General features: G+C 40.8%; 1 protein-coding gene across 7 annotated transcripts; it reads left to right on the top strand.

The window, feature by feature from the left end:
* The first annotated feature begins 638 nt into the window (after nucleotides 1–638).
* On the top strand, nucleotides 639–21,403 carry wash1 (WAS protein family homolog 1). 7 transcript variants are annotated; one of them, XM_041216171.1, is made up of 11 exons: nucleotides 639–735; nucleotides 1,391–1,550; nucleotides 5,244–5,355; nucleotides 9,182–9,328; nucleotides 10,541–10,680; nucleotides 11,461–11,596; nucleotides 12,476–12,680; nucleotides 15,866–16,042; nucleotides 17,982–18,146; nucleotides 18,854–18,922; nucleotides 19,429–21,403. In XM_041216171.1, exons 2-11 carry the CDS (start codon nucleotides 1,411–1,413, stop codon nucleotides 19,590–19,592), a joined length of 1,455 nt encoding a protein of 484 aa, XP_041072105.1. In that variant the 5' UTR covers nucleotides 639–735; nucleotides 1,391–1,410; the 3' UTR covers nucleotides 19,593–21,403. The 7 variants fall into 7 exon arrangements, with proteins under 7 accessions (XP_041072105.1, XP_041072101.1, XP_041072100.1 ...); XM_041216167.1 differs by having other exon boundaries at nucleotides 646–735; nucleotides 5,226–5,355; XM_041216166.1 differs by lacking the exon at nucleotides 639–735 and adding an exon at nucleotides 753–1,038 and having other exon boundaries at nucleotides 1,420–1,550.
* Nucleotides 21,404–21,862: the final 459 nt, after the last annotated feature.

Here is a 21,862-nt window from a genome sequence, read left to right as displayed (position 1 = left end):
CAGGTGAGCTTATGGAGGTCTTAAAGATTATGAAAGAGTTTGATAGTGTTAGACATGGAGATGTTTCCACTTCTGGGTAAGTCCAAAACTAGGGACCACAGATATATAAATACTGCAGATGCTGGAAATCTGAAATAAAAACAGAAAATGCTGGAAAAGCTCAGCAGGTCTGACAGCATCTGTGGAGAGAGAAACAGAGTTAACGTTTCTTCAGAGCTCCACAGATGCTGTCAGATTTACTGATCTTTTCCTGCATTTTCTTTCTTTAGACCATAAATACAAGATATGCACGAATAAACCCATTAGGAATTCGGGATAAACTTTTAAGTCTTCCAGATGAGACGTTTAACCAACATCTTACGAAAAGAAACAACTTATCTCCTCATTATCATATTGCTGGTTTGGGATCTGCCTCTTGCGCTACCCGTGGTGGAGATCGCGATGCTGTGGGTCAGCCTTTGGGCGGAGAACTCGAAACAGGAGTAGGAAGATTACTTTCTGAAATCTTTGGGCGGAGTAAACCCGAAGTGGTTGAGCAAAGGCCCTGGGGCGCGGCATGTTGTAGTGGGCGTGGCCTGTTGTGGTGGGCGCGGCTTGTTGTGGTGGGCGGGGCCGGTTGTGCGGTGCGCGGCCTGTTGTGGTGGGCGGGGCTTGAGGAATGAAGGCTTGGGGCTGAAGTTCTACGCGTGCGCCTGAATTAGAAGGCGATGCGCAGGTGCGGATTGGTGTTATGAGGTAAGCTTGCGGCGGTCGAGCTGGAAGCAGCAGTTAATGAATGAGTGGTGTTTGAGGTTGGGCGGTAAGGACCAAGAGGGCAGTGGTAGCAGTGTCAGAAGGCGGGGATACTGCCAAGCAATTTCGTCACTGAGCTCGGGAAGAGTCCGGCAGACCGTGTGCGTGTCTGCACCTGCGCAGAGCATGGGGGATGATGTGCGCATGTGCGGCCAGAGGTCTGCTGACTGGGAAGATGCAACAGTTTGTTTCCTAAAATTGGGGTTCGGGCTGACAGCACAGACCCAACCATCTACACAGATACTGGTAACCCTTGGCGTTAATAGGCCGTCTCTTTCACCATCAAATCTCATGTCTGTCTCCTGCAACTGAAATATAATGTAAGCATAAAAGTAAAATACTGCAGATGCTGGAAATCTGAAATAGAAAATGCTGGAAAAACTCATCAGGTCTGACAGCATCTGTGGAGAGAGAAACAGAGTTAACATTTCGAGCCTTCAGTGTAAGCGCTCCTGTTTAGCCCATAAAGGTAATCAATATGCAGTGATCAAAGCAGAGTCATGGCCGCATGAGTCACAATTACGGTTTAATAGTAGAAAACGGCAGTTGATTTCTGAGAAAAATAAGCTTGATTACTGCTGCCTTTTCTTGATTCTAGTTTTCCAATTTTGAATTAAAATGATGCAGAAGTACTTCACTGAAGGACAGGTGTACACTGTTCCGATCATCCAACCAGACTTGCGACGTGAGGAAGCGATTCACCAGATCAGTGATGTCCTTCAGTATCTCCAGAAAATTTCTGATGATGTTTTCACCAGGTATGGACCATAAATAACATGGGTAGTGAGAAACTTGTGTAAACATTAGACGTGTGTTACTGAGCAGGGGCATCACTTCGCAGATGTGTTTATTAGTGTTTTTAGTGTCTTGAGGTTCTAGGTACTGTGTCACTTGCAAGAACAAGTTAATGAACAACCTTTGAGTTTAGAATTCTACTGGCCATTTTCACTTTTTGCTAGTTTGTGTAGGCGTTAATGTTTCAAAAGGAAGTATAGAGAGTACTTTGAAATGGAGAAGATAGATTAATATAGTCTTCACATTAATAGTTTAGGGCATATCATAGTGAGGTAATAAATGGCAAACAGTTAAAGGGGAAGTGACCAAAATCATGGTTTTGAGAAGGCTTTTAAAAAGCAAGAAAGACGAAGGAAGTCAGATAGCTTTATTGTGGGAGTTTCAGAGAGTGGGGCAGAGATTTAGTTTAGATTTACCTGTGCAAAGAGTGCTTAATGTGTGAAATGTCCTACCGATGTAAGCAGTGGAGCCTGATTATATCACAGAATGACAGAGAGGATAAGTAACTGGAGAAAAAGATTTTAGAGGGGTGTAACTGGTGTGATTGGGATATGGCTTTAGATACTGAGATTACCTGGATGGATTACAATGATCTATATCGATCCTAAATCCAAATTGCTGAGATAGGGAAGGAGAAAGATGTAGAAAGATTGAGAATGAAGATTACTGAATTGGTTGTGTTGGGGAACAACATACAAGTTGAGGTCAGTAGGAAATATGAGTTCGTGGCACAGTATGGTCTCATTGTAGATTATGAAAAATGGAGTTTAGGAGGCCAGCAAGTGGATGTTAAATTAAATTTGGAGATAATGGAAGCACAGATGAGGGTTTGATTGGGAGCAGTACATTTGTGTGGGGTTGGTTCCAATGCCCTTTAAGTGCTAGAGTACACTGCCTAGTCCCTATGTGATTGTGCAATAATGATATTATACCCACCCTCGTTATCTAAGTTAGATATTCGTATCTTGCCTTACCACTGCATCAAGCCTCCCTGCATTCTGAATATAACTTTTATTTTGCCAAAATACATCAGCTCAGCTTACACTTAGTGGCATAGTATTTGAATTTTTTATCCCATTCTCTCATCTTATCAATATCCCTCTACAGCTTCAGTGTGTTGTCCTAATCCTTTTACAACTTCATTTGGTCTTCTACGGAATTAACAATATCTATTTTTGTACCATTTGCCAAATCCAACCCTGTTCTTCAAATCATTGATGTACAGAGTGGCCCCAGAACAGTTCCCTGTGGGAACCCTGCTAACCACTTCCAAACACTTTTAACCCTTAGCCCTTGCTCTCTGTTTTTCCCTTCTAACTAATTATGAATCCAGTTTCTATCCTCCCTTTAATTCCATACATCTTAACTCTGTAGTGGCAAATATATTTTTATATTGGTGTTTCATCATTTAGAACAAATCTAAACAGCAGGATAAAAACAGAATTACCTGGAAAAACTCAGCAGGTCTGGCAGCATCGGCGGAGAAGAAAAGAGTTGACATTGCGAGTCCCCATTACCCTTCGACAGAACTAGGTGAATCCCAGGAAGGGGTGAAATATAAGCTGGTTTAAGGTGGTGGGGGGGTGGGGTTGGGTGGGGGGAGAGAAGTGGAGAGGTGTGGTGTGGTTGTAGGCAAAAGCAGTGATAGAAGCAGATCATCAAAAGATGTCACAGACATCAGAACAAAAGAACACATAGGTGTCGAAGTTGGTGATATTATCTAAACGAATGTGCTAATTAAGAATGGATGGTAGGGCACTCAAGGTATAGCTCTAGTGGGGGTGGGGGGAGCATAAAAGATTTAAAAATATTTTTAAATAATGGAAATAGGTGGGAAAAAGAAAAATCTATATAATTTATTGGGAAAAAACAAAAGGAAGGGGGAAGAAACAGAAAGGAGGTGGGGATGGAGGGGGGAGGTCAAGACCTAAAGTTGTTGAATTCAATATTCAGTCCGGAAGGCTGTAAAGTGCCTAGTCGGAAGATGAGGTGTTGTTCCTCCAGTTTGCGTTGGGCTTCACTGGAGCAATGCAGCAAGCCAAGGACAGACATGTGGGCAAGAGAGCAGGGTGGAGTGTTGAAATGGCAAGCGACAGGGAGGTTTGGGTCATTCTTGTGGACAGACTGCAGGTGTTCTGCAAAGCGTTCGCCCAGTTTACGTTTGGTCTCTCTAATGTAGAGGAGACCGCATTGGGAGCAACGAATGCAGTAGACTAAGTTGGGGGAAATGCAAGTGAAATGTTGCTTCACTTGAAAGGAGTGTTTGGGCCCTTGGACGGTGAGGAGAGTGGAAGTGAAGGGGCAGGTGTTACATCTTTTGCATGGGAATGGGGTGGCGCCATAGGTGGGGGTTGGGGAGTAGGGGGTGATGGAGGAGTGGACCAGGGTGGCCCGGAGGGAACGATCCCTATGGAATGCCAACAGTGGGGGTGAAGGGAAGATGTGTTTGGTAGTGGCATCATGCTGGAGTTGGCAGAAATGGCGGAGGATGATCCTTTGAATGCGGAGGCTGGTGGGGTGATAAGTGAGGACAAGGGGGACCCTATCATGTTTCTGGGAGGGAGGAGAAGGCGTGAGGGCGGATGCGCGAGAGATGGGCCCTGTCAACGACCGTGGGTGGAAAACCTCGGTTAAGGAAGAAGGAGGACATGTCAGAGGAACTGTTTTTGAAGGTAGCATCATAGGAACAGATGCGACGGAGGCAAAGGAACTGAGAGAATGGGATGGAGTCCTTACAGGAAGCGGGGTGTGAGGAGCTGTAGTCAAGGTAGCTGTGGGAGTCAGTAGGCTTGTAATGGATATTGGTGGACAGTCTATCACCAGAGATTGAGGCAGCGAGGTCAAGGAAGGGAAGGGAAGTGTCAGAGATGGACCACGTGAAAATGATGGAGGGGTGGAGATTGGAAGCAAAATTAATAAATTTTTCCAAGTCCTGACGAGAGCACGAAGCAGCACCGAAGTAATCATTGATGTACCGGAGAAAGAGTTGTGGAAGGGGGCCGGAGTAGAACAACACCTCATCTTCCAACTAGGCACTTTACAGCCTTCCGGACTGAATATTGAATTCAACATCTTTAGGTCTTGACCTCCCCCCTCCATCCCCACCCCCTTCCTGTTTCTTCCCCCTTCCTTTTGTTTTTTTCCAATAAATTATATAGATTTTTCTTTTTCCTGCCTATTTCCATTATTTAAAAATATTTTTAAATCTTTTATGCTCCCCCCACCCCCACTAGAGCTATACCTTGAGTGCCCTACCATCCATTCTTAATTAGCACATTCGTTTAGATAATATCACCAACTTCGACACCTATGTGTTCTTTTGTTCTGCTGTCTGTGACATCTTTTGATGATCTGCTTCTATCACTGCTTTTGCCTACAACCACACCAGCCCCCTCCACTTCTCTCCCCACAACCAACACCCCCCCCCCCCAAACCACCTTAAACCAGCTTATATTTCACCCCTTCCTGGGATTCGCCTAGTTCTGTCGAAGGGTCATGGGGACTCGAAACGTCAACTCTTTTCTTCTCCGCCGATGCAGCCAGAGCTGCTGAGTTTTTCCAGGTAATTCTGTTTTTGTTTTGTATTTCCAGCATCCGCAGTTTTTTGTTTTTTGTTTTTTGTTTTTATCTCTAAACAGCAGGATGTCTTGTTGCAGGGTTTCCCAAAACGTGGCGAACAACCAAACACGTTTGCAGTCCATCAATGACAGAATCAACTTGGCACAAGCTAAGATCAAGAAAATCAAAGGCAGCAAGAAAGCCACTAAAGTAAGGGCAAATTTTCCAGGGTTTTCTTGGTGTGTGAGATTCTGGACTGTTTCTGCATGGAAATAGGGATTTGCAAATTCAGAAAAATATTCTTTCAATGTGTCACTGCCCCTTTTTTGCACAATTTGAAGTTAAATAATCTGACTTTTTCAATGCAAAATGCTAAATAATTGCACTTCAACTCCAGTTGGCTCTGAGGTATTTTCCATGTTTTTCAGTCAGAAAACTATTTAACCTTTTGTACACAAAATACCCTTTACAGTTTGTCTGTAACAACACAAACGGTTTAGATAAAGCTTCCAATTAATCATAATTCCAGTCAGTTGTTCAGTTACTTCCTTGGTTACTCTCTGAAGTGCCATTGTAAATGGTGTTTGAATCTGCAATGACTGCTGTCACAGCATCTAGGTGGTGTCAATGATAGTGCTCTCTTCGAATATCAGTGTGGTGACAGCCTTCCATCTTTTAAGGTGATGATCTGCACCATGGTGACCAAATATCACAGTACTATAAGAACATCAAATCTATTGTAAATTAACTGTATGCATGTGTGTATTTTTTTTTTCTATGTAGTATATCTTCCTCTGCCATATGTTTTTATCCAGTGGAATAAAGGGATTGCAAAATGGCAGCAGTAAACCGTCATTAGAGCTAATGCACAGGATGTAACTAGAAATTGCAATGTTAACTGAGGCAACTAGGAATAAAGTGGGAACTTTAGAATTTGGTAACAGTCAAACTTCAATGTAAAGGGAGCAGGAGATGCGTCTTTTTGCCTTTAACACTTGTTGTGGTTTGTGTAACCTTGAGACAGGAGGTACAGCAGCTGATAAAATAAAGTGAGAGGCTCTGCTTCTGCCAGCTATTGGGAGAAGCAGAGCAGCATGCACCAGACAAGCAAGGTAAAAGCTCAATGACAATGTCAGCATAGCTTGTGGAATGGCTCAGTGGTGCAAGTAAGTTACAGATAAATGTTAAGTTTATTGGTTAGTTTATTTGGGATGTTAGCAATCTTTATTTAGCAGTTGTTGTTTATGTTTGGGTGTAAACTAAACAGTTAAATAGCCTTCAAGTTTTAAAAAGAATTAGAATTTAATCTGTAAATCAATATAGTCTAAGATATGGCAGAGCAGGTTGTGTCTGGACTGTGGTATATGGGGTTTGAGAATAGTTAGATTTTCCCAAGTGAATGTTTCTGCAGTAGATCATCGAGCTGGAGTGCAAGTTGGAGACACGCTGACACATAATAAAGGGGAGGAATATCTGGACAATTTTTTCCAGTCTTCGGCCATGTCTTGTATAGAGATGCAGAATCAGATGTGACTGCTAGTATACAGAGTAATGGGATCCCAGGTTAAATGGAGAACAAATGTCCATAGAAACTGTACCTGTTGGACAGAATTGATGTACTTTCTAACTGAGGATAGGATAAAACTGGAGGACAGAGAATGCTGACCGTAACAGCTTGGAGCAGGAGGTTGCCCAAAGGAAGGTAAAGGGGAAGTATCATGTGGTAGTTGTAGAAGATTCAGTAGTTAGGGGACAATAGCATCCTTTGTAAGCAGGATCTGGAGGCCTATATGGTGTGTTTACCTTGTGCTAGGGTGAAGGACATCTCAAACCAACTTGAAAGGATATTGGAGTGCGAGGACCAGATGTTATGCTCTATGTTGGGATCACCAACACAGGAAAAATAGACAAGAGGCCCTGTTCAGAGAGTACCAGCTAGAACCTCAAGGGTTATAATCTCCACATTATTACTTGAGCCATATGCAAAGTGGTATATGGATAAATAGATTAAGGAAGTGAACATGTGACTGCGGAGTAGTGTGGCAAACAGGATCCATTTCATGGAACACTGGCACCAGTATTGGGACAAGATGGAACTGTTACATTAGGACAGACTCCACCTGAAGCAGGCTTGGAGCAGGATCCTAGCGGAACAGATAAAAAGGGTGACCACAAGGATAAGGTATTAACTGGGATGGAGGTGTCAGGCGGGAATGGTACTATAAATCAAAAACAAACAAAAAGGAAGAGAGTAGCGTCATTATTGGAAATTGTGTGTTAGGTACTACACTTAAAAGGAAAACTAAAAGATATAAAGTGATTAAATCAGGAGAGCGAAATAAGAAATGTGAGAAAAACATTAGAACAGATGGCCGGATTTGGATCAACATGTTAACAAATGTTTTTTATATAATCACAGGAGTATCAGCAACAAATTGAATGAATTGCAGAAGCAAATTCAACTTGGAGGGTATGACATGGCAGTTGTTACTGAAACATGACTTGAAGATCATCAAGACTGGGAACTGAATAAACCGGGTTAGAAGATCTATAGGAAGGATAGGGAATATAGAAAAAAAGGAGGGGAGGAATATCCTTAGCGATCAAGGAAGAGATACTTCTGTAAGAAAAGAAAGATAAGAGGTAGGCAAGTAGTGGAGACTGTATGTGTAGAATTTTAGAAAGGAATTTAAGACTGTTAGTGGGAGTTGTGAATAGGCCCCCAGGTAGCAGCTGTGAAGTAGGAGAATATATTACTGCATGCTTGCCTAAACTATGGGGGATTTTAACTTCCTTATCGATTAGCATAAGTGACAAACTCATGAAAGGAAAGTACTTAATTTCTTGTGTTTTCAGGATAGTGTTATACAACAATCTATCTTAGGACTAACAAGGGGGAATGTCATATTAGATTTAATAATGAGCCAAATTCAGCGAGCAGCCTAATGCTGAATGAACATTTATTTAATAGAGACCATAGTATATTTGAATTTGGTGTTGTTTGATCGGGAGAAATATGAAAAAGACATTAAGATTTCTAGATTTAGGTAAGACCAGTTTCAATGGGATGAACAGACTGTTGACTGTAAACTGGGCAAATCTGTTAATGGGTAAAACTACAGATTAGGAAGACGTGTTCAAGAAATAATGTAATTAATTAATTAAAATAGTTAAGTTTATACCCTTGAGGGGCAAAAGCTGTACTTCTCAAAAAAAAACCATGGATGACGAAAGTGGTAAGGGACAACTTAAAACTAAAAGAAAATACTTTCTTGAATGCAGAGAAACAGTATAGATCTTGGCAAATGGGAAAGATACAAAGCAGCAAAGGGTTACGAGCTACACAAATGTAGTATGAAATGAAGCTTGCAAAGGATATCAAAAGCAGCACAAACTTTTAAGGGTGTTTTAGGAAAAAGAGGGTGGTTAAGAGCCCTTATGTACTGAACATAGTTATTTTGCCCCAGTGTTTACAGTTAAGGGCAAGATAGTTTCCTTGGGAGGCCCAGTGTACCAGGGACAAAACTTTACAAAATTAGCATAAGCAAATTAATATTAATGAAGTAAATAATGGTAATATTGTGAAGACATCCATTTTGGACCCAAAAAAGATAGATCAGAGTACTTTTTAAATGGTGAAAAGCTAGATGCATTAGAGATCCAAAGAGACTTGAAGGTCCATGTGCATAAATCATTAAAATGTTATGGGCAAATACAAAAACAATTAAAAAGGCTAATAGAACGCCGGCCCAAGGGGCCAAATGATGATCTGTTCCTCTAAGTGAAATCTCAAATCAATCTTCAGCACACTAAACCATGAAGTGTTACGTGTAGTTTACATTTTATGGTCCTTTGTACATCTAGCTTTGAGTCACAGTTTTGATGATCATTGAAAGCGTATCTCCTCAGGCTGGCCGGATGCACAACTGCAAGGTCATCTTGGGCTACGTGGAAATGAGGCTGTGTGATATTACTTTATTAATACTAGCCTAACAATAGGATTCATATTCCTTTTGTTCTGTTGTGTTCTGTGCAGGTGTTTTCCAGTGCAAAATACCCTGCACCTGAAAGGCTTCAGGATTATGTTTCCATTTTCACTGGGGTGGATGACCCTGCTTTGCAGAAGCGTCCACGCTACAAGATTCACAGCAAGCTGAAGCCACTGGATGAAAAGGCAGTGCAGGTAAACGGCAACCTTAGGCTCTTCATAAGCCCACAACAACTCCCTTGTGAATTATGACATTTTAATGAAATCAAATATAGGCACCCAATTTACTCCGCCTTTTTATGTACCATTCTGACGATCCTTATTGCAAGCTGTTTAAATATCAAAAGCTGTGCAACTAAGTGTGCATGAACTTAAAACATTCAAAGTACTGGTTAATAGACAACAAATATCAATCTTTACACAGTGGATTATTTATTTACAATGTAAGATAAATCAGACTAGAAAACTAATAGAACATTGCATAATGCATTCTTCAATCCCCCAGCTCCTAGATTTTGCCTTTAGAGTCTTTCAAAACAATCTTTACACTGGATTTTCCATCCCTTTCTCTACCAAATATAGGAGCAATATGCAATCTGTTCCTCTTGCTTCTACTTTTATATCTTAAATGGAATCTTGTCTGGAAAAGTAAGTGTTCTCCACACTCTTCTTGAACAGAAAAGATAGGTGATCCACACATCGTGCCACCTTGTGTATAAAAGTAGTGTGATGAACACATTCCACCGCCTTCTGCTCCTGCCAAGTCTTTATATTTTAAGTTGGAAATACAATAAGTGCATGCACATATCACAGAAAGAGGCTGCTCAGTTTTTTCCTCTACATAAGCAATAGTCCTCATTGCATGTGTCCATCAGTTCCTTTACGTCCTTTCCCGTAATTCTTTTCTCCCCTTTCCTTCAACCTCCTTTCAACCTATTCATGATTGCTGGTATTGGCCTCTGTATCAACACTAACTCCAATACCATATTTTTGAGATGGTTGTTTCAATACTATCACTACTGCCGTAATATTTCAAACATATATCTAATCTCAGCTGGGGTGTCAGTGAGGTCTTAATGGGTTAAAGCTAAGTAGGAGAAATATCAGTGGGAATTTCTGTTCCTGTTCACTGTCCAGTGTTGAAAATACTGAGAGCTGAACATCAGGTACGTCCAGCTGTGCTCTAGATTTCCTTCCCACAAGTCAGTCTGCTGAAATTCACTGGAAGGACTCACCATAAAGGCAGGGCAGGTTGCTCATGTGATTCCTCCACTGACATTAGGGACCTATCTCATCAGTGAAGTAAAATAAACATCTAGATGCCAATCTAGTTATAGCATGAAACATTTCCAGGTTGAGATTTGCAGGTTGAACTAATAGAGATATTTTTATTTTATTTTCCTTCAGGAGAAGGCAAAGAAATATTATCCTGTGTGTTTGAATATTAAATCGCAGGAGGAGAATGAGACAGAGGAAGGTTTGGGAAGCCTTCCTCGAAATATCACCTCCATCAGTTCTCTGCTACTTTTCAACACCACTGAGAACCCGTAGGTGTCAATAACCTGATTAAGAGCAAGGGAATAATTTTGTTTTTATTGGTATATTTGTTCAGTATGTGAGTTGTACATGGGCATACCAACTGCCAGTGTGGTCTGTGGTTCTTCACATTAATGCAAGATGACATTCATGGAAGAAAATTAACTAATGACTCCTAGCAACACTTGCAGAACAACATCCTGTAGCTTATTCAGAAAAAGAGCATTTTTGGCGTGTATTGCAAGTTCAGTGTATGAATTATAAATAATTTATAGTGTTTAAGTGTGATGTGATTTCAAACAAATAGAAAAATCACAAATATGTAGACATAGGTATGTTGTTTGACCTGGCCAGCTCATGCCAGGATCACAATGAATAAGTAAATTTAATCAAAAAAGTAACTGAAGTTGCTTTTACATTGATGCATAGCATCCTGAAGGAATAAAGTAATTGTACTCTAATTTTGGTGGAGGCATTTGGGAGCATGGTTTTTCATGATGTCTGAACCCCTGGGTTCACTTCTTTTGAGGGGGGAAAACATGAAAATATTTTAATGCTATTAGCAAATGATGAATTTTGAGGCTTTAGGAGATCATAAGGATATAAGAAATAGGAGCAGGAAAAGACTAGTATATTTATCAAGATAATCCTGAAGGAAGTATTGTGTGCTAGACTTATAGCTTGCTTTATAGGTAATCAGTTTTGTTCTCTTCTTTATATTGAGTTTTTAAGATAGTGAAGCAGATCAGCTTGGTCTGTGCATGATGGTGTTCTACTCTTTCTCCCTACAGCTATAAGAAGTATGTTCTATTGGACCCATTAGCCGGAGCTGTGACAAAAACCCACACTGCTCTGGAGACTGAGAAAGATGAGAAACCATTTGATGCTCCACTCTCTATCACTAAGAGAGAGCAACTTGAAAGACAGGTAATTGCTAAAGTCTGGGGCGCTTATATTCCATCCAGTCCGTTACATGATTTTTAAAAAAAGTGATGGATGTGCAAAATGCTACTGTGGAAGTATGCTGGGCATAGTTCTTTATTATGCACTGATAAAAGGTTGTAATGCATTTACCTGTCACCAGTAATCCTCTGCAGACTGCCCCAATGGGCATAGAAGAGGAGACGTCCATGTGTTTTAATCCATAATTAATTAAAACTACACGTTGCTTCAGTCACTGAACAAACAGGAATGAGAGTCTCGTGGTTAATTTCTGCAAAGCCTATGTGTGATACAAAGTTCTGGGTAACAAAGTTACTTTGCGTTGTTTTCGTAATGAAATGTTCCTAACTGCTCATAACTGTACATGTGTTTGCATTATCAGTACATCCAGCTTCTTAGCTTTCCGTTGAAAGGTTTCCCTTAGCTTTGTTGGCTTGCCATTGGCAGATTTATTTCCTTATGCTTTTAATGTAGATAAAGGTTCATCCAAGAGGGACCACAGTCATTTGGTGTTAATGGGGAAAACTGAACTCTAATCTTTACTAAAGTTTGGAACTCTGGCTAAGCCAGTTAGGCTCCCCTTTCAGTTTCATTGAGCCAAACATGGATTCAACAGATTTAAAGGAAAATGCAATTGGTGCAGTAATATCCTGCTCCCAAATGCATTTCTAGGGTATAAGTCTGATCTGATATCAAACCTACTGAGAGCCAGCTGATGCACTTTTGTTAGCAAACTAACACCAAGCTGACTGAAACTGAACAGAAAAAATATTCTTACGGTATTTGCTTCTCACTATTGCTAGAGTTTTACTTTAAGCTGTTTTGTATGGGCTTCTGAACATTGTAATCTTTTGTTTTTTTCAGACAACTGAAAATTATTTCTATGTGCCAGACCTGGGACAGGTCCCAGAGATTGATGTCCCATCCTACCTGCCAGATCTGCCTGGTATTGCTGATGACCTCATGTACAGTGCTGATCTGGGTCCAGGCATTGCACCCTCTGTGCCAGGAAGTAATATGCCTGAACTGCCCAACTTCAATACAGAACCAGTTTACACAAATGGCCCAGGTACTGTACAATAGTCTGCATTACTGCTTTGTTGTTTGTAGAATTAGCACATTGTTCTCGCTCGTCTGCACGTTCGTTCGCTAGAATGTGATTGCCTCCATTAACTTGGGGTAGAATTTTCTTGTTGGCATGCGGGAGCGGGCCCCACACGTCTGCATGCAAAATGACGCATGATGATTTCGGGCGAGCGCCCCGACATCATCTCGCGCCATCATGGTATTTCATTGGGCGGGTGCACGATGATATCTGCTGCACGCCCGCCATTAATTAACGGGTCACTTAAGGTCCTTGACTCACCAATCGACGCTGATTTCTCAGCGCCCGTACAATCTTTGGGTCGGCGCACAAGCACAATGGGCAGGCAGGTAGGACACATTTGTATAAACCTCATCCACGGGCGGGATAAGAGGGCTCACTGGTTTTGCGGGTGTGCTCTCTCAGGTATTGATTTTTCAAATTTTTTGAAACTTGCCTGTGTGATCTGCAATACTTCAAAACACATACCAGCTGCTTTGTCAGGACTCTTAACCCTCAGGTCAGCACTCTGCAGTGAGGAATTTTTTTTGGGCTTGCAGGTTTCTGGAAGCCTTTCCATAGCCTGGGAATGGGAGCTGAACTCTGCACTGGAGGCACATCTGCTGAGGAGGAAGGGAGGAAGCCAGAAGTGCACATTCAGCCTCCAGGGGAGCCACCTTTTGGGAGGACAGGCACAAGGGGCGCAGGGCTAAGAGGTAGACCAAGGCGAAAGGGGCCACAGAAAATGCCACTATCCTGCTGCCAGGGTATACAGTCAGCGAAACAGCTACCTCAATATGTCCGAGGTGCAGTGCCGAAGGAGGCTCCGTCTCTCGAGACTGCCAATCTCTGTCTCTCTTGGCTGGTCATCAGAAGGCATGTTAGAATTGTGCCCAGAATAAGGATAGAAAATTGAGAAAAATTAAAATGCATTCAAATCTTATCTCTTAAAATGAAGTCATTCTATAAAACATTCAGTACAAATAGGAGCACACTGCTTTAATATGAGATATAACCACTTTAAAGCACAAAGTTCTGCAGGACGGGAAGAGGAGGACCAGAGAAGGTATGCAGGTTGGTGCTGTATGTGACACCTTTGTCTGGACCTGCATTGTCTTTAAGCCTGGCCAATTTTAATAGCAAACTAATTGTTGCCATACATTAGAAAATAGCTCAAGATTAGAAAGTATTTTCTTCATTAAGGCAATCTTCAATTTATTGCAAAGTTGCAGGAAAATGTATTTGAATAGTCGTTTGGTAGTACAGAACTTGAGTATTGCTGAGAAGAGAGACGTGTCTAAGCTTTTTGTCTTGCACTCATCAGGACACTCGCAAGAGCACCAATATAAGGGGAAAAACAACAATTTATACTGTAGAGTGCTGATTGGTTGGCAAGTGGCGTTGCTCATGGAGAATGCATATGTTATGGTAACAGACAGTTAACTGCCAAGCATTGTTTGAAATTTAAACCAGGCAGCTTGACCCTGATTGGTTAAGGCATTACCCTGAGGAAAGAGTCAGCAAATGGCTGTCACTTATTTTGTTTAGCTGGAACAGGCGCAGTATGTGAACATGTTCTTTCTGCCTGCAAAGAACAGGGCCCTGTATATTAATATGTGTAGCTTTCAGTACACACAAATGTGCCACACTATGAACCTGACTAATAATCTTAAATTGGTTGTCAGCGTAATTCTTAGCACAGTGAGGATTATTTAGCAAAAGTTGCCCAATCGCAGAATCACATCTAATGTTGGACACTGTTTTGAGTTTTGCAGGCATGGGCTGGTTGGGGTTTGGTTTGTACCCTGCCCGTTGCAAACAGCGGCTGGGACTTGCTGTTTGATATGATCCGCCAGTCTTTGGGACTAATGGCCTACATACATGGCATCACACTGGCACTGAATTTCATATACCACATTATTCATTTGTGTGACAGCAGCATCCTGTTAGTGGCGAATACCACTCGTGTTGCTACTGCATTGTAGCAGCGTGAAACAGCTGGCTTCACCTGTTGCTCAAATTTTTTGAGATATCTTGCCCTTCCAGGGTAATCCGAGGTAGACTTGGACATTTTTCAGGGCTGAAAGTAGTGGCCTTAGGCCGGTTCATGAGTTTGCGTGATATACAGCATGAAATGATCTGATCAAGGTAGCCATTATCCTGCAGGATGCCTTTGATGCACCCTATTTCAGCATCAAGCTTGAATGGTGAGCAAATGGCTTAGTCCCTATTTACAAGGATGCCCATGAGACTAACCTTATAGTGCGTAGAATTGTAAGAATCCAAATGAGTATATTGACCAGTGAAGATAGGCTTGCAGTAGACTGTGTAGAGAATCCTTGGCAGATTTCTCAACTGGTACATTAAGGAAGGTGAGTTCATTTGACTGCTCCATTTCAAAGGTAGAAACACGGGTGATATTCGCCACTAACAAGATGCTGCCATCAAGCCCAAAAGATGTTCTGCCTATCTCACAAATGAGTAACGTGGTATATGAATTTCGGTGCCAATGTGATGCTAGGTACGTAGGCCGTATGTCCCAAAGACCAGCGGATCGTATCAAACAGCAAGTCCCAGCCGCTGTTTGCAACGGGCAGGGTACAGACTATATCCAACCAGCCTGTGCCTGCAAAACTCAAAACAGTGTCCAACACTAGATGTGATTCCACGATTGGATAACATTTGCTAAATAATCCCCAGTGTGCTAAGAATTATGCTGACAACTAATTTAAGATGGTCAGTTGGGCTCGCAGTGTGGCGCATTTGTGTGTACTGGAAGCTACACATATTAATATACAGGACCCTGTTCTTTGCAGACAGAAAGAACATGTACATACATTGTGCCTCTTTCAGCTAAACAAAATAAGTGACAGCTATTCACTGATTCATTGCTCAAGGCATTGCCCTGAGGAATCAGGGTAAAGCTGCCTAGTTTAAGTGCCAATCAGCACTCTCTTCACATACAGTATAAATTGTTGTATTTCCCCTTTTTTGGTATTCTTGCAAAGTGTGCTGGTAAGTGCAACATGAAAAGCTTAGGCATGTCTCTATTTTCAGAAAATGTATTTGTAAAGCAGTAATCAATGTTGCATCTAACATTTTCTAATTTCAGTAGTGATTGTGGAATGGCTGTTACTCAAAGTCCATAACTTTTATGTTCTGCATTTCAGATCAACAGAATACTACTCTTCCACTGCCGCCTGTAGAACTCCCTCCTCCGGAACTACTGGCACCAGCTAGTGCTCCTCCACCTCCACCACCACCGCCACCACCTCCACCTCCTCCTCCACCTCCACCTCCAGTTCAGTCTTCTCTGCAAATTAATGTTGGTAACAGTCAACCACCAGGTCTGTTTGTAAATGTGTCTTAATCCTATCTAAATTGTGTGTCAACCAACACAGGGTTGTTGCATAAAAATACAAAGTGCTGGAAATACTCAGCAGGTCAGGCAGTATCTGTAGCAAGAAACAGTTAACATTTCGGGTTGTTGATGATTCTTCATAAGAACTGTTTCTCTGTACTAATACTGTTTGACTTGCTGAGTATTTCTAGCGTCGTCTATCTTTATTTCAGATTTTCAGCATCTGCAGTATTTTGATTTTGCATAAAAATATGATTCATTATTCTGTCCAGTGATAGGTTATGCTTAGAATAAACAGGCATTCATTAACATGTTGCTGTTGGTGCCTTCTTATAGATCAGTGCTACCATCAGCAGGAATCTAGTGGGACTGCAGGTCATCACTGAGTGTGATGTTCACTGCACCAAATACAAGAGGGTTTGTGCCCAAATGTCTTTATTGATCTACGGTTTCTACTTTTGTGACTTTTAGTTTCATGAGCTTAAAGGATTACCAAGATTCTGTTTTGTTCTAAAATACTTGCTTTTTTTACCAAAAATTAATAATCTGGTTGATCCAGGGGTTGCTGACTTGATTATGACTGCCCTTAAAATTGTTTTCAATGCAGGTTTGATATTGGCAAGAGAATGGCATCTTGAAAAGGAAGTTAAAATGAGTGTCAACAGCTTATTCCACTTCAGAAGCACTACAACTTCGCTCAATCATCTCTACAAATTAGATTTTTAACCAGGGACACTATGTAGGAGTCCCAGCTGTTGTTTTTTTTTTTTAGTTTTTCTCCTCCTGTAACCCAAGAATTTTGAGGTCAGTTGTAATACTCCTCAAATCACAGGCTATCAAACTGGGGAATTGTGCTTATCTGGGTCAAACCACAGCATGTGATGTATTATCCACTAGCTGTTCCTTCAACATCACAGGCTTAAAACCCTGGAATTCCTTATTTAGCATTGTAGGCATACCTTCATCACAAAGGTTGCAGTGGTTTTATGCGACTCACTACCATCGTAAGAGCAACTAAAGCTGGACAATAGATAAAAACGATAAAATGAGCAGTTTTTAAAAATTCATTCATGGGATGTGCGTTGCTCATACAGCCTGCATTTTTTTTGGCCTATCCCTAATTGCCCTTGCCAAGGTAATGGTGTGCCCACCTTGAATACAGTTGAATGGCTTGCTTCATCATTTCAGAGGGCAGTAAAAAGTCAACCATGTTTCTGTGGTCTGGAGTGACATAGGCCAGAATTCAATCCCTAAAAGACAGTGGTGGACCAGATGGATTTTTACAACAATCCCAGTTTAATAGTCAACATTACTAATACTAGTTTTTTATTCCAAATTTTAATTTATTGCATTTAAAATTTCCAGTTGCTATGGTGAGATTTTAACTCATGTCTTTATTTATCAAGGCCGCTGAATTATTTGTCCAGAAACATAACCATTATTCTTCTGGACCCTTTGTGGGCTGTGCTGTTTGTGAAGTTATTATCTCCACTAATGACTTCAAAAAAGTAATCCATTGGATGTGAAGTACTTGGTGATGCCCAAGAGATATGGGGAGTAAAATGCATCTTCAATGGAAATGTAAAATGGACAGTAGCAAATAAGCCACCTATTATGGATTAGGGTAATTATCTGAAGAGAAAAACAATGTGGAGTTACAGGGAAAAAAGTGGGTAGTGGCACTAGGTGAATTGCTTTTGCAGAGACAACATAGACATGATGTGGGTCGAATGGTCTCTTCCTGCGCTGTAATCATTCCATGATTCTAAATATCAGCTGATGTTCCCTTCCATTGAAGACAGTTTGTTTGTTTTTGTGCCCATGGCAAAGCTAATTATACCCCTGTAATATTTCTCCCAAATCAATAGGACCTTAATTGTGAAAGGCTCTTTCATTGACTTCTACTTTCACTAACTGTCCTTCAGAAGGTGGCATTGTGCAGGGAGCACCTCAGGAGGTTGTGAAACCCTCAAATGGAAGAGCCAGTCTGCTGGAATCAATCCGTCAGGCTGGAGGAATTGGGAAAGCCAAACTGCGCAATGCGAAGACCATTAAAATGGAAAAGAAGAAGCAAAAAGAACAGGAACAAGGTATTTTTCTATTTAACTCTTTTTTTATTTCAGGTAATTGATCAGAATTAAATGGTGATGTTTCTGAAAATATATAAAACCACTTTACGTTTATTTAGGATTATAGAATCTTTTGAAGGTGTTGCATGGTCACATTTTCACTTTTTCCCAGAAGCTGGCCTACAAAGGAATCCTTTGTATCATCTTTAGTTAAATAGTGAACCTAGGGAGGCAGCAGACACTCCCATTTTACCCCAGAATTCAGGAACACTGAGCTGGTGCCAATCCCTGCTGTCAGTTTGGGAAATGGTTTTATCCAAGTGAAAGTAAAATACCTTGCTAGCTGCACATGGAGTTCGGATGAAAGATCATTGACCCAAAACGTTAACGCTATTTTTCTCTCCACAGATGCTGCTTGATCTGCTGAATATTTTCAATGTTTTCCGTTTTTTTATTGCATATGTGAAGCCTTTTGTATCACAGGTGCTGATGGTTGTAAAAACAACATAATTTGTTGAGAATCTGAACAGCAGAATTGTTCCCCGCGATGTGCTTTTTATTTTCCTCATTTGTTAGTTTGTTAATGGGAGTGTGTATGTAAATTTAGATTAGAAATCTGTATAATGTACTCTCTTTCTTGGTGCAACTATGCTAACAAAGCAATCTTGAGTGTGGGCAGGGGAGGAAGTAGAGACCTCACTGATCTTGACCTGTATTTTGTGTTCTAGTTGGAACAACGAAGGGAGGTGGGGATCTGATGTCTGATCTCTTCAACAAGCTTGCGATGAGGAGAAAAGGTACAAAATCCAGTGCTGACACAGCTTTGCTATTAAACAGGGTCAGTTGATGGCAAATCATGAGCGACATTATGTAAAAGACTGGCCGATTACATCCTTACTCACTGTTACTTTACTTTTTACACTTTGTATTTGGCATTTATTCTAATGAAGGATTAAGCTTCCTCTGCTTTGTCCTAATAAGGTGCCTTTGCCCTGACTATGTTTCTGCAGTATCCATTTTAGTGGCCTTTCTTGTGAGATCAACAACTTTTAGTACCAACCTGTTTGCAGGTTTATGCTGCAAACTCTGCCAACTGAACTGTTTTGAGAAATTCACTTCACATGGGTCCTCTTACATCCAACAGAAACTTTATTCTGCTGGAACTGACAGCTCGATGCTGAAACTATGTACAGAATAGTGTCGTAACTTGAACTCCTCAAAATATAATAGCGGTTTATCATACCAACACATGCTATAATTCTGTGTAATTGACTGGATTAAAACTTGTACATCTGATTTACAGGTATCTCAGGTAAAGGTCCTCAAAGTGAGGGTGGCAATAGTGGAGCAGCTGCTGGCGATGTTCCTGTACCAGGTGGCGCTTTTGCTCGAATGTCTGATGCTATTCCACCCCTCCCACCTCCACAGCAGCAAACCGCTGAAGATGAGGATGAATGGGACGCATGAGATTTGCTGCCTGATTTGGCAAAGATGTCTGTATTAAATCTCTGGTTCCTGTGAAACCTTTAACTTTTCATTAATTTGTGTCATGTCTATCTGTCAAGTCCAGCTCAAGCTTGGAACTCTCTAAGCAAAAAAGGGAGGGGAGATGTTTGCTTGTGTGTGACTTTCTTTCTACCCAATTTGTGAATGGTGGGAGTAGAACAACCCAATCCATGTAGACACGATCATGGGACTCTTCATCTTCCTGGCATCCCAGTTAGATACATATATAAATATATAGCTAGCCAAAGACCCCAACAATTAAGCAGTAGAATGTCTATCATATTTTCTTATATTCCTTAAAGGGCCTCAGCTGCAACACAAACACCTATGTCCATCTGACTGGAGTGTGTGTGTGGTGTGAGCAGAAGGGAAATCCAAACTCCAGCTAATAAAAACAATGTAAGAGGCTATTGCTTTAAGCAATTTTTTCTCTAATATTTATTCCTTTGATTATCTCTAGTTTAAAAGGATGTTAAAATTGCAGCTCTTATATGGCCGTATGCCTCTTCTGGATGGCCAATTTATTTCCGGGTTTCCGCCAATATTGCTTCACCAGTTTCAGAAAACAGGTGACAATGGCCCAAATTTCCAACTCGTAACAATAATGAGTTGAGGAAAGAAGCCAGTATGTTCCACTATTCTGATATTACAGTCTAATGCACAGCTTTGAGGTGCTATTGAATATTAATCCAGAATTCCACAAGGATTAGAGTTTAGCAAAATGATGAACAACGTATGTAGTTTAAATTTACAGCAACCCAAACTTAGCATTATCCATAGAACTTTTGCACAATTATAACAGACCAGTCAAAGTTTAGTCTGCCCGTTGAATGGAAGAGGTAAAGTTTGAAATACAAATGGCTGTTACCAATAGTTTGGAAACAGCATGGTTTCTACACAACTCCATGTTTGTGCAGGTATTAAGTGAAACAGAAAGTGTGACACACAAGTGTTCCTGTTGTATAAGTCACCAGTTAAATTGGAATGAGGAGCTTGTTGAGGAAAATCTAATTTGCTGTCCAAAAGAATTGTGAAATAACATAAAGTGTAAAATTAATGTAGAATGATCAAATATGCATTTTGTGGGTTGGCAGAGTGCTTTCCTTGTGTTGCATTTTTTTGTATAAGCAGGACATTTTCAAATTAGCCACAAGGTACAGTAAAGGTTTGCTGCAGGTTGGCAGATTGTGTACAGTAAGGAAAATCTGTTCCTGCATAGCTGCTGTACTTTAATTGACCATTTTGGAGACTGACTGTAATGTCTCCAGCCATGTGCCATTTTGCATGAGAAAATTCCCATTGTAGCAATTTCTTTGAAATTATTCAATAAGCTACATCAACCCAAAAACAAAATGTCTCCAAGTGATGAGAAAATGGTGAAGTTTTTAGATAAGCTATGCAAAAAGCTGTCAGATTGGAATGTACACAACCTGCCTTTTTTTTATTAAAGGATGGCTTGCAATTATAGATTGTCCTTTAAACTTTCACTATGGTTGAACAGATCTTGATGTATTTCTATTATGCAGAAATGCTGACAGTACTTCATTATCACAGCTGCCATTGTATCTGCCAAAGCTATTCAGAAAGGCCACGGGGTCACTTCATATACTTTTTTCAATCTACATTGCAATGCCCTCATTGCACGTTTTATTATATCAGTTCCACTGTATCACTTTAAACAAGAAGCTGATCAGTGACCAAGGGGAGCAGTCAATATTTTGCCATGAACCATATAGAATTGTAAATCTAAGTATAAAAACTTTTACTACTGATGTTGAATGGGATTTTTTCTTTGTGGTAGCTCATAATAGTGGGGTCTCAGGATATGTTATAAATCTTTTTTGATTGTTTCCCTTTGCTTCTGTGCTCCATAACGTTGGTCAGCTCCATAGAGACATCTAAACCAGAGTTCATGTGAAGTATAATGCATTTCTTTATCGCCCGTGTTAAAATGCCGTCATCATTCATGCACTAGTACTACTGGCCATGTTTCATGCAAGGTGGTAAAAGCTGTGATCTTGTTTTTCAACAAGAGGAATTGTTGAAATAAGACTTTCACAGGTAGCTTTGTCTGTCTTCTCTCTCACTAGTTTTACTTTACAGTTCTTGGCTTAGCGGGCAAGGAATCATCCCTTGGGTGATCGGGTATTTTAATCTGCCTATTAAGATTACACTGGTCATAGAAATGGGAGCAGGCCGTTCAGTTTAAACCAGTTCTGCATTCAATCAGA

Source organism: Carcharodon carcharias, chromosome 21, assembly GCF_017639515.1.
Source record: "Carcharodon carcharias isolate sCarCar2 chromosome 21, sCarCar2.pri, whole genome shotgun sequence".
Classification (NCBI taxonomy): domain Eukaryota; kingdom Metazoa; phylum Chordata; class Chondrichthyes; order Lamniformes; family Lamnidae; genus Carcharodon; species Carcharodon carcharias.
The sequence above is the reverse complement of the archived record's forward strand: the minus strand, read 5'-3'. Positions and strand labels throughout refer to the sequence as shown.